This window comes from Pelecanus crispus, chromosome 2 (genome assembly GCF_030463565.1).
Source record: "Pelecanus crispus isolate bPelCri1 chromosome 2, bPelCri1.pri, whole genome shotgun sequence".
Classification (NCBI taxonomy): domain Eukaryota; kingdom Metazoa; phylum Chordata; class Aves; order Pelecaniformes; family Pelecanidae; genus Pelecanus; species Pelecanus crispus.
The window spans coordinates 124,388,352-124,408,668 of NC_134644.1; the positions used below are offsets into that span (position 1 = coordinate 124,388,352).

The following is a 20,317-nucleotide window of genomic DNA, read 5'->3' on the forward strand; positions in this document are numbered from 1 at the left end:
CGCCTGGCAGAGCATGGGAAGCTGAAAAAGTCCTTGACTAGCATAAGCAGTACTCAGCAACAACTAAAAACATCAGCATGTTATCAACATTCTTCTCCTACTAAATCCAAAACACAGCACTATGCCTGCTGCTAGGAAGAAAATTAACTCTATCCCAGCCGAAACCAGGACATCAAGAAACATCATTCTCCCTTGGAGCTGAGCTTTTGCTCTGCTGCAGTCTTAAGGGTATTTCCATCAGAGATACAATAGCAAAGCAGCAATTTCTTATTGTGCACTGTCACCTGCAGCCATGATTAACATTTCCCCTTCTCATTAGAGGTTTCCCCTCTGTCCCTTTTCTGTTTTGCCTTTTTTTTTTTTTTTTCTTTTTTCTTTTTAAGAGAATACCAGAAGTCACAGCAAAGGTGACAGCTGGTGTCTATGGCTTGGAGTGCATTATAGGTGGTAACACCGTAAGTTCCTTGAAAGCAGAGAGATGCTGCAAACTCTTGCCCACTTCCCCCCCTCCCAGGTTTCCCACCAAGGAACCTCCCCCCAAAACCTGGAGCCATACCCATGATCAGAAGCAGGCACAGCTGCCCAAACTGCAGACCCATAGACCTGGCAGCATCCTGTCCCAGGCAAGCTAAAGAAGCAAAAAGAAAACCTGTGCAAGAGGTAACCTTGCAGTCCCTGCAAGTAGCTTAGGTTCATTTGGAATAACGTTGTGGCTCTGCAACATGCTAATAAAATGTTTATGTGCCGATACAGCATAGGATACCTTTGCATATACAATGCTGCCATATACATTCTCTGCTATAGCCAGAGATGAAACAGAGTTAATCTAAGTTCTGTCTGTACATCCCAAGCGATGGGAACTCTGTTTCTTTAGAAAGTATGTATCTTAATACACATTTAAGATCTTTAAAGTCAAGTGCAGGACTTAAGCTAAGTAACTCCCACCACCATTTCTGAGAAACATTTGGGTGAATGTTATGAGACTCACATATATATATGTGAGGTTTAACAAGGCCAAGTGTCGGGTCCTGCACTTGGGTCACAACAACCCCATGCAACGCTACAGGCTTGGGGAACAGTGGCTGGAAAGCTGCCTGGCCGAAAAAGACCTGGGGGTGCTGGTTGACAGCCGGCTGGACATGAGCCAGCAGTGTGCCCAGGTGGCCAAGAAGGCCAACAGCATCCTGGCTTGTATCAGGAATAGTGTGGCCAGCAGGAGCAGGGAGGTGATTGTCCCCCTGTACTCGGCACTGGTGAGGCCACACCTGGAATACTGTGTCCAGTTTTGGGCCCCTCAATACAAGAAAGACATTGAGGTGATGGAGCGTGTCCAGAGAAGGGCAACGAAGCTGGAGAAGGGTCTGGAGCACAAGTCTTATGAGGAACAGCTGAGGGAACTGGGATTGTTTAGCCTGGAGGAGCAGAGGCTGAGAGGATTCCTTATCACTCTCTACAACTACCTGAAAGGAGGTTGAAGGGAGGATGGTGTCGGTCTCTTCTCCCAAGTAGTTAGCAATAGAACGAGAGGAAATGGGCTCAAGCTGCATCAGGGGAGGTTTAGATTGGATATTAGGAAAAATTTCTTCACAGAAAGGGTAGTCAAGCATTGGAACAGGCTGCCCAGAGAGGTGGTAGAGTCACCATCCCTGGAAGTGTTCAAAAACTGGGTAGACGTGGCACTCTGGGACATAGTTTAGTGGGCATGGTGGTGTTGGGTTGGTGGTTGGACTGATGATCTTAGAGGTCCTTTCCAAGCTTAATGATTCCTAGGTTTTACTTTCATTATAAATAACCCAGCCACCAAGCCAGGAAACATGAAATTGTTACTCTACCCTTAATTGGTTTAGTGGTGGACTTGGTAATGTTCGGTTAATGGTTGGACTGGATGATCTTAAGGGTCTTTTCCAACCTAAATGATTCTATGATTCTATATATTGTATGTGTGCACGTGCATTTATAAAACATGTGCATGCATTTATACATGTGTTTGTGCATGTTTATAGGGAGGGAACTGCTATGTAGTTGAACTCAGCTCTCTGAACACACATTATTTCTCAGATGAATTGTAACTCATTATCATTCCTAAAACTTAAAATTCTGTCTCTGTGTGTGTCCGCTTTTATCAAGAATGAGATAATTCAATAGGCAGGTGCTAGTCTGCCTACATCCAGTTTTTACCCCCAAGTAGCTAGCTTGGGAAAATTAGACTTTAGCATTTAATATCCTACTGACACGTATTCACAATCCACTGAGTGCTGATTTACATCTCTGTGTGCTGAAATGCCCAGATAAACCTTCTCTGCTCCTACACCTTATGTCTCAGAATTCTGTTTCTTGAATGCAAATTATATGGGACACTTCAAATTTGCAAATCTTGGAAAACGAGCAGTATTGGGAGGTTTTGTGGAAACTATGGTCTCTGGAAGGACTTTGAGAAAAAAACCTCTGAGATAGGAGGAATTTCTACATGACAAGGACAAGACAGATATTTGTGCATAGATGGTGACTGACAGTACCATACTCTCAGGCAGACCTAGTGCAGCCTCAATGCCATGATAACATAGATGTGCTGGACTGGAGCTGGCTTACACTTGACAGCTGAGAGTGAACCCGCAATTGGTCTCACCCATTTGTGAAGACATACTTAAAGAGGGCGGGAAATTGTATGGGAGATGACAGAGGAAAGGCAACAACAATTACATATACTAAAAAAAAAAAGTTATGGTTGTGGCCTTGAGATTTTTCCCTTGCCTTTTGTAAGGACTCTTTTCTCTCTCTCAGGGTTGTTAATCGCATCGCTTTCTGAAGACAAATAGAAGAGAGCAACATGGTCTGTATCAATCCAGCCTCCATGTTATTAGTAGCCTCCACAGAGCCATAGACAAAGTGGCTATGTTAGTAGGAGATAAATCCTGAGAGTCTCTAGCAGCCAGGTAAACTGGAGAGTGTCACAAGGGTTGGCAGGACCTCAGGAAGGGCTGGGGGAACACGGCCCTGGGTACTGGCTTATACAGCCCTGGTGTTTGGAAGAAGGCAGGAGTTTGCGTACATGGATAGGATCCTCTAATGTCACTTACTGTGCTCAGATTTCTCTTTCTGCAGAACTCGCTGGTTGAGCATCACTTTATTTAGGGCTACTGCACCAAAACAAAACAGCTTGTCTTTATTTGGGCTCAGAATAAAATGAGACAGCAAGATTCTCACCCTGCCTCTGTCTGCTGTCCTCTGTACAAAAGGAACCGGAGGGGCACTTTCCCCTGGTCAGACAACCTGGCACTGGTTTTATGCTAAGGCAGTGCCCAGGCAGGCTTGACAGATGCACAGTGTTTTGAAACAGAGCTTGCATTCTTAAGGCTGCCAACTGCCCAGAACAGAGCTGAATGATGCACTTCTTGGCTGGAACAAAGCTGGGAAGTCCCCGGCTTCCTCCAAGCCATTGGAAGTAAAACATAAAGAAAGGGCATGAACATCCTAGGAATTAAATTCCATACTAATACCTAATCTCTAATCACAGCTATTTATCCACATAGTTCAATAATTTTAGAAGAGATATGGTATAATTACCTTCCGTTTACAGGACCACCTTACCAGTGGGGAAACTGAGGCAGATAGCAGTTCAAGTTTGTCCAATGAGTCCATGAAGTTACAGAACTTGGAGGAAGATCCAGGTCTCTGAAGTCCAAGTCTGTTACTCCAGCCACAAGCAGAGCTACATCTAACATACAGGAAACCTGTGGGACTCACTGCCATTAGCTACAGCGCCAAGAGCTCAGCTGTTGTCCCCCAAAATAGGTATTTTTATGAATACCAAATTTAATCTAAGACATTCACATTAAACTAAATAATACGACTGGTTCCTCCACCTCCCCACATATATACATTTCAGAAGGCAAATCAATCCCAAGTATCTGGGGTTATGGACAGATTCCCTCTGCTGAGTTAGTTACACCCCCCAGTGCTCTGTGTTCCTGCCCTGCCCTTTGAACTATAAATGAATTGGTCAATACAGGACAGGCGCATCTGTACTTTTTACGAAGTGTAATAATTTATGATCTGATTTTGGAGATTAGGTTCTGAGGCCAAATTCACTTAGTTTTGAAAGCATCACAGCAGGTTACACAGCTGATAAACTGGCATTAACATTACAGTTAAAAATAGTTATCTGATGCATTGATAGCCTGAAGGCACATACAACAAAGACTTTTATATATAACCCACATATACAATACAAAGCTCTATTAAAACATTTTCCTTTCAGAGTTTTGCAAAGTGTCACACTGTAATTTTCATTTAAATTTAAACTACCTTTAAAATTAAAGTGGTGATCTCCAATGACACATCACCAAGATAGAACAGCCCGAGGCAGGAGTAGCTCCAATAAATTTGGCCTTTTGGGGGAGTTACACCAGAGGACATTTCAAGAGGATGTGCCATGTTTGACTGCACTGTGGCTGCACACCTCTGACTTCCAGCAAGCAACAGTTTACCAGCACTTTTAGAAGAGATGGGCGTAATGGCTGTGTCTGAGCTTTGCAAGCCAAATCCTACATGGAAACTGCCTTATGTGGGCAAATATATCAGAATTTGAGAATGCACACGTATGCATTTTAAAAAAAAAAATAATTTATTTTTATTTATTTATTAATCAAAACATTTTTACTTGATTATTAAATAAAATAATTCCATTTTATTTAATACTGATTCATTTTAGAAGAAAGGCAAATATGGAACATTACTTTCCAAAAATCAAGTTTTTGTTTCAGGAGAGAAGCACAACTGTCTGGTGTTTGGAAGAGACAAATGAGCCAAGGGAGCACTCTCCTCCAGCTCCATCCCTCCCACGGACTCACTGTAATGCCTTTACAGCACATTTGACTTGCCCTGACAACCAACCTGCATTAGAGAAGTGCTTAGAGATCTTCAAATGAAGAAATGTTCATAACTAAAAAGCATTTACTGTAATGAAGCCCCTTAAAAGAGGCTCTGCATGCTGCAGCTGATCTCTAGTATAAGCGTAATTGCACCGAATGTTGTGGAGTGTATTTTCATTCCTCTTCTGCATACATTCAATATCATTTTCTGAGTAAAACAAACATCTGTGCACAATTGTGGAGGTGGGATTTTATACTAGTTATAGTGGATGACCTTCAGTTTTTGTTTTTGCCTAGCAGTCTTACAAAATATGTCAAGTTACAACCCAACCTCACACTTTGACCTTTTAAAATTTACTTTTAAAAATAGAGGATATCTTTTATGCTGCAAATTATGCCTTTATAATCCCATAAGTCAGATATCACAGTCCCACTTCAATTATGCTAAACTCTTATGTTAATTTTAAATCATGTAACTTAATTCCTGGCAAAGCAAGCTGGTGATTTTCAAAATGTGGTTAATGAGGCAAAGTACAATCTAGATTCTGCTACTGAGATCATCTGAATCCCTTAGGTTGCTGAAGATGACTATGGAGAGGCTCTTCTTTACAAAAGTCTGGGTTAGATTTTCAAAAAATGAATTTTTAAGTGCAGTTAGGGGCTATGAAATTTGAAGTTGAGCATACAAAGAAGTTAAATTACTTTCACTAGAGCCATAGAACAACAGTGCGGCTAAAACAATTACGCTTCTGTGCACATACATGCTTTAAAGGCCTTAAGTAGTGTCCTCCCCTTTTAAATCACAAATGCAAACCGTACCAGATTTTCAAGATGACAATCTAGGGACCTGATGTCTGTGTCCACAGATGCATGCAAATCAATGTCATTTTCCCTCTCATTTGCAGAAGCCAAACATTTGCTAATAACTTCTTTCACCCCCCCTTGACTCAAACAATAGCTTTATCTAAGACCAGTTAGTAGATGAAATCTTATGAGACTGTACAGCTTTTTCAACACAATTACATCCCCCCAACCCCCGAATCTCTGTCATTCCCTGATCAGATGATAGACTGAAAGTTTGTCACTAAAGCAAGCTCAAGGTGAAGCCTAAGTTCTTCAGAGACTTTGTTATTTACTACTATTTATTTCTCTGTATTAAAGAATTCATACAAAACTCATATAAATTGGCCTCCATTCTTTATTATCATGTCAAACTTTTTTCACTCATATGTTTTTTGGAAAATATTGGTACATGAGCCATTTTTTTTTGTCAGTAAATTGACAATTAATTAACACACATCCACAACAGACAAGACAAAGCAAATATACAGACATCCAAAGGTTGATGTACATTTAATTTTTAAGTAACATCTTCAATGGCCTCCCTACAAGGCAAGAGAGATTCATTCAGCATTTGAGGTGGGAATCAATATTTACAAGAGCAGAGGATCTAGAGATCTCCTGTGCGTCTGTGGAAAAGATGCTTTTTACAGCAAGGTCAAATCCAAGTGAAATCTAAGGCAGTTTTCACATGAGTTAGGAGGCTGGATGACACAAAATGAAAACTCTGGCAGGAGCTTCTCTTTAATGTCCTAATGCATGGTCCTGCTTGAGAGCAACAGTCATGAAAGTGCATGGACAAAAAAAAAAAAGAAAAAAAAAATGTGCTGGGTAAAGACACATGGGAACTCAATAACAGCCATTAACCGGCATGGTGCACAACACGGGAGTGGCAGCGTACTGGTGTCCAGCATGACAGCAGCTGCAAGGAACCAGCTCTCCAGCACAGTGCCCCAGGGGCCGAGCCCTCGGCCACTGGGCAGCTGCGCTCCCCATGGTGCCCCGCGCAGAGCAGTGCACCTCCGGCATGCCCTGCTCTGGGACAGAGCCTGCAGGAAAATCAGGAGGGATTTCTGCCAGCCAAGAGGGGAGTCAGACATCATCTTGAGTCTAAAGGGGGACATTTAGGGACACATTGTTCACCTGAGGAAAGGCACGCATCAGGGCGGTTCAACGGTTGGGTATCCCATCCCAAACACTGGTGTTAACACCTATGGGTCCGTCCAGGCACAGCGACAGCTCACACAAGTAACACTGTGTGCGTTTCCCTGTCCAAGGCATTCCTGCACCTCCTTGTTGGTGCTGAACATCCACTGAACGTGGTGATGATGGCTTGTGGGCTTTTTCCTTCTCCTCTTTGTTCCATGGCCCCAGGGAACAGGCTGGCTTCAGCTATGGGTGCTGCTAGTCACATACAGCACCACCTCCGACTGCGGCTGCCCGGTGTGCTTTTACCTTTCCCCCTCGGAGTGGCTTGTCCTGCTGCGAAGAGAGACGTGCAGAGCCTGCTCGGTTACACACTGGCACCGTGGAGGCTGGAGGTGGCTTTTTTTTCTCTTCTGAGGAGAAAACTGCAGGAGAAACAAGCAGTGAGGGTACATAGGAAATGGTCTCTCCTTTCAGCAGGGACCCACAATTACTCCTGTGGAAGGACTGAAGCCGTACATTTGCCTGAGATGAGGGAAAGGACAGCAATAGCGCTAGTCGTGAGTATTGGTTGGGAACACTGGAAAAGGACATTTTACTTTCATCAGTTTCCCGCCAGCCTGTTTCCTTATTCTACAACTTACTATATCAAGATGCTGGAGCATGATGCCCCAGACCACTCCAGGAAGCAAAGAATAGCTGTCATTTTTATTTTGGAAGGGCATAGGGATTTCTCCCTAGCCATTTTGCAGATTTCTCCTCCTCCTGGGACACCCTGGCCACCCATCTTACAATGCCATGTGCAACTGCGGGTTGCAGGAATGACCGCATGCATTGGTGAGACAGCAGTTGAGGGAGGAGAGGGAAGAGGAGGAGAGAAGGTACCTTTTCCTTTTATAACCAGGACTGTGGGACTCTGGACACAACTGCCTCTAGGATGAATCACCAATACCCATCCCACCACATAACACTGCAGCATCCATTCCACCCCTGGGGTTTGCTGGCTGCTGACAAGGTAGGAAGGACAGCAAAACACAGGTGACTTCAGGAAGCTCTGGGGACAAAACCAGTCCATGGGTTTGGGAGACAATGGGCATACACACCTTCTGTGTAACAAATTGCTGGGAGCTGAGCTGATTATCGGGCACTGGCAGACCAAGAGCGGTCACAGCAGTTGCAATGAAGTTGTTTCTCTGTACAAACCTTATAATGTCCCATAGCTACCACCCTAAGACTTTGCCCTGTCACCAAAGATGCAGACTATCTTGAATATTGGGACCACAGTATGCATCATGTGGTTGACTCCACTGTAAATTAAAATGGTAATTTTAACTCTAGTGCATCAATCAAAATGCAGGAGTGGACTGGGACTTCAGATCACAGGCTTACCCGATTTTACTCTGCTCAACAGTTGAGCTGCTGTGTTATTTGTAGGTTTATGCATTTGTATTCAAAAGCATCCTTCAATAAAAAACAATCAGGTCTAAAACCAGTTACAGTCTAATGGTAATCAAACAACCAAGCCTTGCAACTGAGAATGCTGCAAACATTTTAGAAAATTAGCCAATGCTTCTTTATTAATAAGTGACAGAAAGTAAAAAATACATTCAAAAATAGTTTCAAAAACAATTTCTAAAGCAGACACACCAAAAACAAAGAATCATCCTACTCTGAATGCTTTTTTTCTTAAACCATTAAAAGAACATTAGGTAAGCTAATGCAACAGCTGGCTGCGCTACTGCTTCCACAATATAATCCATAATGGTAAAAGCAGCTTTTTCACTCATTTTAGTGCAATTTATGCTGTTTACAGGTCTTTTTTTGTGCATTCTCCTATAATTTAATGTCAATTGATGTCACTCGAGCTTATAAAATCCCCACTAAGTCAAGACAACTCCACTTAGCAGTAACTTTGTTTCCTTTCAGAGCTCATATCAAAGTAGTTGTTTTGAATCCCAAAATGGTAAATATCTAATAGAAGCCTGAAGCTATTCTGGTGCTATACAGCTGGTGATGTATAATTGAACATTAAGTAATCCAAGTAATAGAAGTCGTAGGTCAGCTGTCTCTCCTCCTTAGACAATTTCTTTAAGTATTGCCTCACTACTTCTGCACTTGTTCTCTCATCAGAGGAATGTCTGTCTTTGAATTTAGGAAACTTCAGCTCGGCTGGAGCACCTACCAGCTGCAAAAAGTAATTGGCATCGTCTTCCAGGGTTTCAAACTTTCCTATAAAATCATAGTTGATGAGGCAGGGATAGCAGAGCTTACTGACTTGCTCCCAATGAATGTCCATTCCTACTGGGCGATGAGGATCTAACAAATATTGGATAAACTCCTTGAACTTAACTCCTGATCCTGTTTTCAATGCTTCTTCATTGGCGTTATGTCTATACTTCTTAATTATTGCCTTCCCAAATACTGGATGGTAATAGCTGTTCGGATGTTCGAACTTATCCCTGAAGGCAGATACCAGTCTTTCCATAGGATCACGTACAAATATAGTCTTGGTGTATGTGTTCAAGCGTGTGTATATCCCTTTTAGGTCATAACTGTCCAGTTTCCTTAGATGCTTTCCATAGTGCACATCGTCATGGGAAATGTTGTGTGCTGAAGTGGCGAGTCCATTAAGCACCATGAGGACCCTTTTCCAATTAGAGCAGCCTGCTTTTGGCACTTCGCAGTACAGGACCTTGTGCCTGTCCTCCACATAAATTCTTGATACCAGGTGCACGAGGTGGGTTCGCAGCTTCTTTCTGCTGTTGTATTTCTTACAGAAGTCATGCAGGAAGGACCTGCGCTTTTCCTGGGTGCTATCCACGTCCTTCCACTTGCCACCCTTGACTAACGTCTTGTTTAAAGGGTGCGGTGCAGGAGGCAAATACACCCCTCTGAACCAGATGAGAGGTGACTCAACCCTCTTCTTCTGGTCAGACAGTTGGCTCACCAAGGAGGCAGCCACCACACTGAAAGGGTCAGCCTTGCCCTGCCAGTGCCTGCCACCTGAGATGGCCATCTCGTGCTTTCTGAGGCCAGGAGGAGCACTCCTGCTCCACACTGCTCTCCTCGGCATCCCCGAAGGAGGGAGTGTGAAGTCCTGCAAACATGGAAAGGAGCAGAGGTTACAATGCAGCGACAGCCCAGCCTAGCATATTCACATTGCAACAGCAGCAAGGATGGCAGTGCACACTTGCGACCAAGCCACATTTAATACTACAAAGTCTCGTAAACCACTTGATCGATAAATCTAATTTAGCAACAAGCTGGGCTAATTACTGAAATACATGCTTCTGAAGCTTACCTGTTAGCACACAGTATGTCTTCCTACAAAAAAAAATAGCTTAAGCCACACCTTTTAAGAAATCAGAAGAGGTTCACACAGGGAGGCTGACAGTCCTGGTACGGGTGGCCAGGTGCTTTTCTCTACCGAACACATTTTCCCCTGTGCCAGCACTGGTTGAGTTGCATGGCCGCTAACAGCTCTCCGGAGCACACTGGCGCAGGCACGCTAGCAGCTGCTGCATCTGCTTCCACCGCTGTGACTTGGAGCAGGCCTTGTCCCCCAGTGGCTGCAAGGGCAGCACTGCTGGCAGGGGACCAACCTAGGGCTCCTAAATAGCTGACATCAGTAGGTTTGAGCAGGTTGTAGTGACAGATGAAATCCTCCCTCCAAAAAGGTCCTATTCCTGTCCCCCTATAGGTAGAGGCATTGGACTGCATGCACATACAGGTGTCTGCAACACGGATGCCTGCACCTGAGCTAGCTGCTTTCACAGCTGATAAGGCAAAATAGGTGCCTTTAGAGCCTATTCCATCTGACTTATTTAAACATCAACATTAATGACATCAACTAACTAAACATCAACTAGTGACCCTGCAAAGAATGTGAAAAGATGAGACTTTCCTCCCAAACATCTCTTTTCATGTCCCCAGCCACCGTGCAATCTACAAGCTGCAGAACTGCAAAGCTTGGATCCGTATTTTGCCATCAAATTCTTCAGGGTCTTGTGTCATGCAAATTGACTGAAGAGTTTCTTGCAGTTTGAATATTTCTGCTCTCTCATTCCCGAGTGGAGTCTTGTGTGTCTACTAAGGCTTGTAGATTTTTTTGCCCTGTCAGTAGGCAAGCCTGCTGCATTGGGACATCTATACAGCTGCCTATTTTCATTACACTTCTGGAGAGGGGGGATGCTGGTCAACAGGTTTTTAAACATCCTGTTGCAAATACCAGATAGCCAAATGGTTAGACAGACACACATGCACAGACTGCTGGACTGCTTTCATAAGCCTAACTTTTTTGGAAACCTACATAAAAAGATTCCTCTGCCATAAACTGATTAAACATTTACTGGAAAGTTGATTTGTGGACTGGTAGACTATAAGTGTGGATTTGGGGGATGGGAAAGTTCATAGGCCGACTCAAATAAGGCTGTTAAAAGTTCAGAGGAACAATGTAAGAAATGGTAATGCATGGAACACAATTTGAATTCCAGTTTGAAATAAACTGTATGGAAAAACAAGCAGTTCCAAGAAAAGTTAGCATATCTTGCAGTGTAATAATTTCCAATGACAAAAACAAAACCGGGGGATCAGGCTATTCTGTATTGCTGCAAACTACTGATGATCAGGTCTTTGTTTTCACTGCATTGAGTAAAATGATTTTTGTATTGGTGAAAGCAAATAAAAGAACAGAGCCATGCAGGACCTGTACAATTGTGAGAGGTGTTTTTAGAGCTGCAAAAGGATACTTGAATTCTTTCAGTTTGACATGGTCAGTTTTTCTAAGATAATTTGTTTTTTTAATTCTGTTGTCTAATATTTCATTCTTTAACGCAAATGAAACACATAGAGATTTATCCCTTCTGCCCTGGGACAGAAAGAATTCAGGAGCATAGTTAGTGTGCAATAACAGAAGGTAGTACTAGTAGTAAACCAGGGGATGACTATGAGCCTAATGGGAATTTCAGCATCATGGTGAATGGTGACTTACAAGTGCTACTGCAGAACCACAGACTTACAAATAAATTAAACACTTTGACCTTAAAAGGAAAACCTGGAACTTAAAAAGGTGAAAATGAAAAATACGGGATACACAGAAATCAACCACACAATACCAGGCTCAACAGAAGTAGGAATAAAGTTACACTACAATGCTGAAGTAACCAAAGATCGTGAACTCATTGGTGTGGCTCTGGGGAATTTTATAATTTAGAAGACAGTCTCTGGTGATATCTGACTGTTCCCCAATGCAGAGAAAATTCAAGAGAGGGCAGCAGGCTTCCTATGGTATGTAATCCGAATTTAGCAGTCTATTTCAAGAGATATTTCAGTGCAAAGACACTTAAACCATCTGAATTTCAAACTAAAGCCACTAAAATGAGCCCTACACTCTAGAGGAAAGTTCAGCCTTCTGAATTCAGCCTGCCATCCTGAGCTAGTGGAAGATGCCTCAGTTCCACCAGGCCAGGAGGGAAAAGGACAGACTGAAATATGTATGGTCTTGATTTTGTTCCATTTCAGACAGTCTGCCTGGGATCCAGGACCAACCTCGGGGGATAACCCAAGGAGATACCAGACGAAGATTGCATTTCAGTCTCAGAAACTGTGAATGCAGCTGTAGGAACCACTACTGAAGGATTTTTCATGGGATGAAAGACTTCAGAGAAGGATGGGCAGAACTATTCAGAGAAATCTCAGGTAACACCCTGAAGGAACAACATATGCACAGTGGGAGTCACTTGAAAGGGGCTCCCTCCAAGCAAGATGAGGCAAAAGAAGGAAAAACCTATCAGGAAAAAAAGCCCCAAACAAAAGGAAAAAAAACAAAAGAGACCTAGGGGAAAAACAATGACATGGGAAGTTCTGAGGACAAAAAAATTATCTAAATATGTAAAATACTATTAGTTGCTTCCCCTTTCCACTTCCCCTTCTCATTGAAACACATATCCCGTAGTGAATATAACAGTATTGGCTAATAAATGTTATTATAAGCTCCATGAGGGGTAGTGTGCTTGCAGTAAATGCTGGCTGTAACTTCCTCTAAGAACAGAAATGGATGGTGATAATTTTCAAAGGCATAAATGGCTGTTACATTGCCATGGAAGTTTTCCAACTTGAAAAAAAAAAAAGAGATCAAACCTTCCTATACACTTGCCTGAGTAACTAGGTTAGTAGCTAGTAAGGGTTAGATGAATGAAGGGATGAATCAAGCTTTACTTTTGATGAGAAATGTTTAACTAGGAAGTTTTCTTGGGAAACTAACAGAAATTGTTGAATAGACAGTGCCATATTTCTTAAAAAAAAATACCTGACAGTCTGGCATATTTAGCTGCTACCACTTTGATGTGCATGACAGAGCTGAAAGACAGATACTCTAAGAGGATTTTAATGTTTTATGATACTAGGCTTACACAAAGTGAGGTGCATTCTTTGGCTTCCTCTTGATGCCAGTGACTTTTCAATGCCCATTTTATGACACTTTAAAGATCTGAACATTTCCATGTTATGTTGATTTTTTTTCACAGCAGGAACAGGAAAAGAAGCAGCTTGCAAAAGCAATAAACATTTTTTAAAAAAACCTTGTCCATTATATCTACGTTCCTAACAGTCCACCTCACAAGCTGCTGAGCACCGTTATTTTGGAAAACACCTGAACATACACCAACAACAGGCAGCATGTAGGTAACCCAGATGAGTCACTAAGTGGATTCAGATCTTCCCAGGTAAACAGTCCTTACCAAACTGTTTGAGCCAAGTGTCCAAGTACAGGGATGGCCATTCATGGATTTCCAAAGAGCTGCTAAGTTTGGGAACCAGCTGCCTGGCATGGGAGATGAACTCCACCACCACCTTGGACAGATGCAAGGGTGTCCTTGAGACATGCTGACAACCTCTGCAGCTGGTTGTGTACACTTCATCTGAGAGTTAAAATCCCATGAAGTGTTGCACCCTTGCCAGTAATTATGCAGGGTGCCTTGTTCTCTGTTTGCATTAACACATTTGAAAGGAAGTTAAGAAATGGCCATGAGTCCAACTTAGAAGAGTATGCACATCATCTCTGTCTCTCCTTAGCTAGGCAGGAACTGAAGATGGGTTTAAAAATTAGTTGAAATACAAGGAAAAAAGGAATATAACAGTGTGAGGTGTTTGGCTACTGGCAGGCAACTCAGTGAAGCTGCTGAAGCAAAAGGCATTTTTGAATCATTAATGGGTTCATGGATTTTTTTGGACATTTTTATTACTGGAAATTCCCTGCTCCTCCCAATCCACAAAAGTATTTCTCCTCACTGTAAAAATAAGTAGCCAATACCTTCTGTTACACACATTGAACCTGTCCTTTCCTTTAATACCTTCACAAGCCACTGGGGTAGAAGAGATTGACTACTGCCAGGAATGGTTAAGACTCATCCAATTATGCTTTGTGGTGGTTTTACAAGGCACGGGTGGGATCTCATCTAGACAGTTTGCAATGAGAGAAACCTGCCATGCAACAAGATAATGATGTATTGGAAAGGATGATATTCCAGGGCTGATTTACAAAGATTTAATGGCTTGCAGAGCAGACAGTGCTGTGTTTCCTAAATGCTTTATTGCTGGATCTTAATTTTTACTAACAAGAATAATAAAATTAAGTGAGCCCAACAGAAAATGTAGGACAAAGAACAGGGGAGAAAAGAAATATTCTTTTTTATTGTGCTTTTCTGTGCTGCCAAATAACTACATTGTAAGTATTAGTAGTGTATGGTTTAGTTCTCAACATCTAGCTAATATGTCTTCTGTCCTAAAACATGCTTCCTGAAATAGTCCTCTGAGGTGCTTCTTAGGAGCAACTGCATGAATCACCTCGGACCCTACTGTGCTCTACCTTTTACTGTGGTTTGCACTTGACTGTTGCAGGTTTGAGTGCCCTGAGGACCCTCTCAGCACTATTATACTAAATAGTTAAGATGGGTGCTCTGCGAACACATGGATATTCAAAGATGATAAAAACGTCATTCCTTAAGACAAGAACAGGTTGAAATATTCTTTTTTCAGATGAAACTTAAGAAAAACAATTATTTAGAAGGACAAAACATTTGTGTTTTCTAATCAACCCAGGCAGGGGTTCTGCAGTACGTACTCACAGAAACTTACCCACAAGCAGCAGCAAAGACCCCCCAATGATGAAATGACAGGAGTTTGAAATACATGCTTGGAGTACATTGTATCTTTGCTTACATCCCAGCCCTTTGGTACTAGGCATATTCAGCAGTGCCAAAGTTCAGCATGAACTGAGAGCACTAGATACTTTATTTCAATGTATAAATGTATTTATTTACATCACTTCTCATATGAGGATTGTATTATAATGACCATATAATTTCAAGACCTTACTTGTTTACCTAGGATCTCTCTGTAGACAACAGAGAGAACAGGGCAGGGGGAGTGAGCGAGCGGCTGCATGGTGCTTACTTGCTGGCTGGGGTTAACCCACGACACAGAGAAAGGCTCTTCTGAGACAAGGTTCCTTTTCTGACTCACTCTCTGATTCTATATTGATCAGGGAGCACATGGAGATCAGTCTCTTAATTTAGGTATTTAGATGAAGGCAGCTTGAATACTGGAGGGCCATAAATCACACATCCTCTTACTTGGGTTGTAGATACGTGTGAGTCTTTGAAAAGGTAATATATAGCTTCAACCTAAACCTTATTTGCTTAACATATCAAGTTTTTCACATAACTGGGCACAGTTAGAAGGATTTCTTCAGCAGAGTTTCATGATTGTGGCAGATGGCTGAGAATTGATATGTAGTTGAAATATGAGGAAAAGTTTGCATGACTCCTATCTTCAGCAAGCCAGTGAAGCCTGGAGCTATTACTACCTCACTTTAGCTGTAAAAATGTGTAGAACTATACTTACACATGTATGTGTAAGTTTTCTTAAGCCTGCAAAAAGGAGGAATTATCCTTTCTTGTGCTAGAAGACTATCTGGAAAGCATCATTCAGAATGGCCAGACTCCTCTACTACTATGCTACCTGAGCTAACATGTAAATATGCTCACAACTTTCTCATACCATAGCAGCTGTGTAGTGTAATGTTGGTGAGCTAAACAAATCCCTACAGGAGCTCCCAATGGAGAGACTATCCAGGCTGGCCACAAGTGACAGGAAATATTTGCTGATGAGGTGCTTCACCTTCTCTGCAGTGGAGATAATCCTCTTGATTCATCACTTGTGCTTAAAACAGCTACTCCAGAGATAGGCACCACTAACCCCTCACCTCTCAGTGGAGTCATGAATTTTTGGCTTATCTAATTTATTCAGGGCAAATCACCACTACTCGATTCCTTACAAGCCAGGCTGACATATGTATTCCTTGTGAATGCTGCCAGTTTAGCAGAGGCACTTCTGTCAGAGATACCTTGTGGCTCATACACAATTCCATTATTGAAAAGGAAGAACGAAACAACTGTGTTTTGAACTTTCATAGTTCTTTCTGCCCCTAAAGTTCTCAAGAACCCACAAAATAGCAGCAAGCTTACCTTTCCTCTGGATTAAGATCTAGGAATATCTTGTCTGTGGAGCCATCAGTCCTGACAGGCAAAACCTTACTATAACAGACCACATTTTCCTACGAGATATGTATCCCTAAAACACATGTACTTGTACCAAGCATCTCTGCAATTACTAGAGTTTGGGAAAAAAAAAAGAAAAAAGAAATGAGTATAGAAGGTGCTCAGAGCTTCCTGCAGAGACTAAAAGGCAAACTTTATAGTTTGTAGCTGAAATACAATTAGGTTCAAGGGAGGTACTTGTGAACACTGAGCCAGACACAAATAAGAATAACTGATCATAGTAAGAAAAAAAAATACTGCAGGTAAATTTTAATTAGCAGATACCAGTAATTTTAAATACTGCTTTTCAAAACACAGCTTTGTGAATCAGTAACTATTGCCCCTTGAATCTGTTAGCAGAAAGTTTGGCATCTCACTGCAGGGTGACTTGGAGTTATGGCAAGGGCACAGACAAAGTGAGTGAAGAAAGAAAGGGCAGAGGGAAAGAGATTTTTTCTTTTTAGTGCAGCGTGGCCCAGTGTCGGTGAATGAGCTGGTGTGGAAAAATTTGAAAGGAGAGCACCAGTCCAGAGCTGGTTTTGGAGGAGAACAACCCAGGCCCACAGGCAATGGGGAAAGTGGAGAGGCCCAATGGGGTAAGATAAACAGTAACATTATCAGGATTACAGTAGTAGTCCTGTCCCCATTTAATAAGGGGACAGGAGGAACCCATTTGTCTTTGCCTGAGACCCTCACAGATACACGACTCCTAGCTTTGCACAGGGCTCCCCTCCTCTCCTGGCCCCCTGCCTTCACCTACAGAAAGCACGGTCACCCATGCTAATGAGGCAAGACAGTCTGCATGAGCCACTTCCACAAGCTGATTCATATGGTTAGCAACTTGGATGAAGGAAATTAATCTCTAATTTTACTTGCCAATTCTTGTTCAAGTCTGGAATTAACTCCCTCCTGTTTCTGCCCTTACAGTCAAGACATTTGGTTTCTCCCAAACATGCTCAGAACGGGAAGGGTAAGAAAGATCAAGGCACAGTTAATAGAAAAAGTACCAATAAACATGCTGTTATTATCAGAAACTAAGTAACATGTAACTTAGTGTGACAGATTAAAGATCCACCAAGACAACTGCAACCAACTATTGAAAACAAAAACAAGCACCCCCCCCCTCCCCCCCCCCCCCTTATTACTAATAAAGAAATCATTGTCAAGGTCAATCAATAGTAATGATAAATTGGCTTCTGGATAGTGCAGTGCTGATGCTGTTTCTCTAGCTTTCTGAAAACAGTTTCATGGGGCTGGTTCTTTGCAGTATAACTTACAGACTTGTAAATAAGCACAGAGCCATGGCAGCCCAGACAGCCTGTGTTTGGACAGAGCCTACATCCAGTTTGCACGGAGTGCTTGTCTCCAGATGTGTAGCTAAGATGCACTGTTAATAAGAGGCAACTTTCAGATCATGGCCCACTTAATACTTGGCCATATTTAGCCCAACTTCCTTCCTATGCAGTCACACTTGTTTTGGGCACAGGTAAACCAGTATGTTCAAACAGCATTTAATTCTGAGCTCAGTCCTCCTCCTCTGTGTGTACTCTATTAATAAAACCTAAGTCAGCCACTGCAGTCAGTGGCCAGAAATCTTCATCAGCCCTCACTCTTATTTCTGTACAGAACAATATCATAGCAAAGCAGCTTAAACAACCTGAAATTCAAAATGGATTCAAACTAAGCGCACAATACTCATTTTATAAAATAGTATTAGAAAAAGACTCTCGGGTTCCACTGACTGGTAGGTTTACTATATATATATACACAGGGAGTTTAAAACTGAAGATGGCACTTTCAGGTAATCTCTGTATATTACATATTGGTCTCTTATTTGAGTTCATTAAATAATGTTAACCTGACTACTTTTTCTTAACTTAAAGTACAGAAGCAAGTCAAATAACCTAAACAGTTCCCTCTGTTGACAAATGCAATTCTCAAAATCATTGCTTCCAAATACATAGTAATTCATATACACAGTCATTTTATGAAGAAGAAAATAAGCAACGCCTCTTGCACATTCACAACTCAAGCCAGGCAGGCATTTTTGACCACATTTCCTATTTTAAACAACATCTATTTTCCTCTTTAAAGATGAGGACTGATGCCTGAGGCTAGACACCAACATCTTTTTATCCAGAAGTATTAGGGACCATGTCTTGGCACTTGCTCATCAACACGCACCCTGCACAGGGGGCACACAGTCCCCATTGCCCCATCTGCATGAGTAGATATATTTCCAGGGAGGGAGATCTAACTGCTGGTCATTAACACTGGAGGTTAACTAACGCTGCATGCTTGGACTGAAACCCTGGCTCCCGTCTTCCAGGGAGCACTGTAACCTCCAGACATCGGATGAGCCTCTCTTTCTCTCTAGTTCACTTTTATATACAGGAGGGATATATAACACGGATCTTACAGGTAGCAGAAGTTGTAGGCTTGAATCTGCTTGGGCAGAGGAAGAAAATGAACATGGACTTCCCTATTTTAGGGAATGACTGACTTAGTTTTCACAGATATCCCAACACCATGTTAAGAAGACTGCCTGGCATACCTGTACCTTATGTGGTCCAGTCTGGCAGGTGTGAGCTTTCCCAGCGAAATGGCCATTTCTGGGTTTCCACCACACTGAGATAAATGCCTGGGTTGGATCTGTCCTGCCAACAGGAGGGCACACCTGTACCCACAGAGCAACAAACCTATGAGGCTCAGCTGCCTCCTCTGGGAGGTGATGCATGAGCAGATGTTGTCACAGATTTGGATTTCAGTTGAATTTAGGCACTTTGGTTTCCTTCCAAACCTGCCCCCCCTGAACTACAATGAAGGTATAGCTACTTAAATGTTGCTTAGATGTTTGTTCTGAGTAGCTAAATGTGGAGCTTGGGTGCCCATAAGATATTTGGAATAAAAACAAGGCAAAGAGCATGTGTTATATGGGGAAACAATGTGATTCTAAGCCCAAAGGTTTTGTGTTGGGTACCAAATCCTTTCCTCAATTACTTTAAAGGAATTACTTCAGCTGCAAATGTCAAGCTACAGACAAGCTGTTCAACAAGATGTTCTTAGAAGTGGCAACACAAGTGGTAGCCTAGTTTTGGAGGAGTTTCAATCACATTTCCCCATCCCATCTCTCCCTGGCCAGCAATTCCAGTTCCTGCCTGTACCCAACTGGCAGCAGTGGGCAACACAGTGGCTCACCACTTGCATTCGTGCTTGCTGGCCAGCCCTCTGCCCTCTCCTGAAATGGATATGGAGCTGGGATAGCAGCCACTGCCTTTTCCCCAGCGAGGACAAAATTTCCCCTCTGACCAGCCACCACCCTTCACAGCTCTGAGATCTTATCTTATAACTGTATCGGAGCTGGCTGAAATTGTTCCCGGCTTCAAATGTTACTGCAGGAGGACTGAGAGGGAGGTGGCCTGGCAGCATGACTGGACAGGTCTCCCTAGGGCACCCAGGGCATTTACAACCAGCAAAATGTAAAAATGAAGATGATAAACAACTGTACTCCTGCCCCACAAAACCCACCATCCCCTTTGAGAAACCTGTAATGTAATGCTGTGCTTCTGCATATGTGGCAATATTTCTCACATTAGTAGCTCTGGTAAGATCTACAGGGATTTTTTTCTGGTAAACAGAATGCATTTCTATCTTGTCTGCAGGTAAACACACTTATCTTCCAGCATAAACGAGACATCTTGCTCTTTTAGAAATAGTAAGAAAAGTTACAAATGGAACTAGGTTCAGCTGAAGAATATTAATGTATATTCAGGCATGAAGAATTCAATTTCCCCCAAATTGCTTTGGAAGAGACAGCAAGATCTCTAGAGGTCTCAAAGCATTTTCCCCTCAATCACAATTAAA

At 42.4% G+C, this 20,317-nt stretch overlaps 1 protein-coding gene across 1 annotated transcript in view; it reads right to left on the reverse strand.

The window, feature by feature from the left end:
• Positions 1-8,856: 8,856 nt before the first annotated feature.
• The window catches only part of LOC104033102 (carbohydrate sulfotransferase 9), an 88,262-nt gene continuing 76,801 nt past the window's right edge, over positions 8,857-20,317 (reverse strand). The window contains exon 3 of the mRNA XM_075706097.1: positions 8,857-9,954. Within this exon, the coding sequence (XP_075562212.1) occupies positions 8,857-9,954 (1,098 nt within the window). The remainder of the gene's footprint in view (positions 9,955-20,317) is intronic.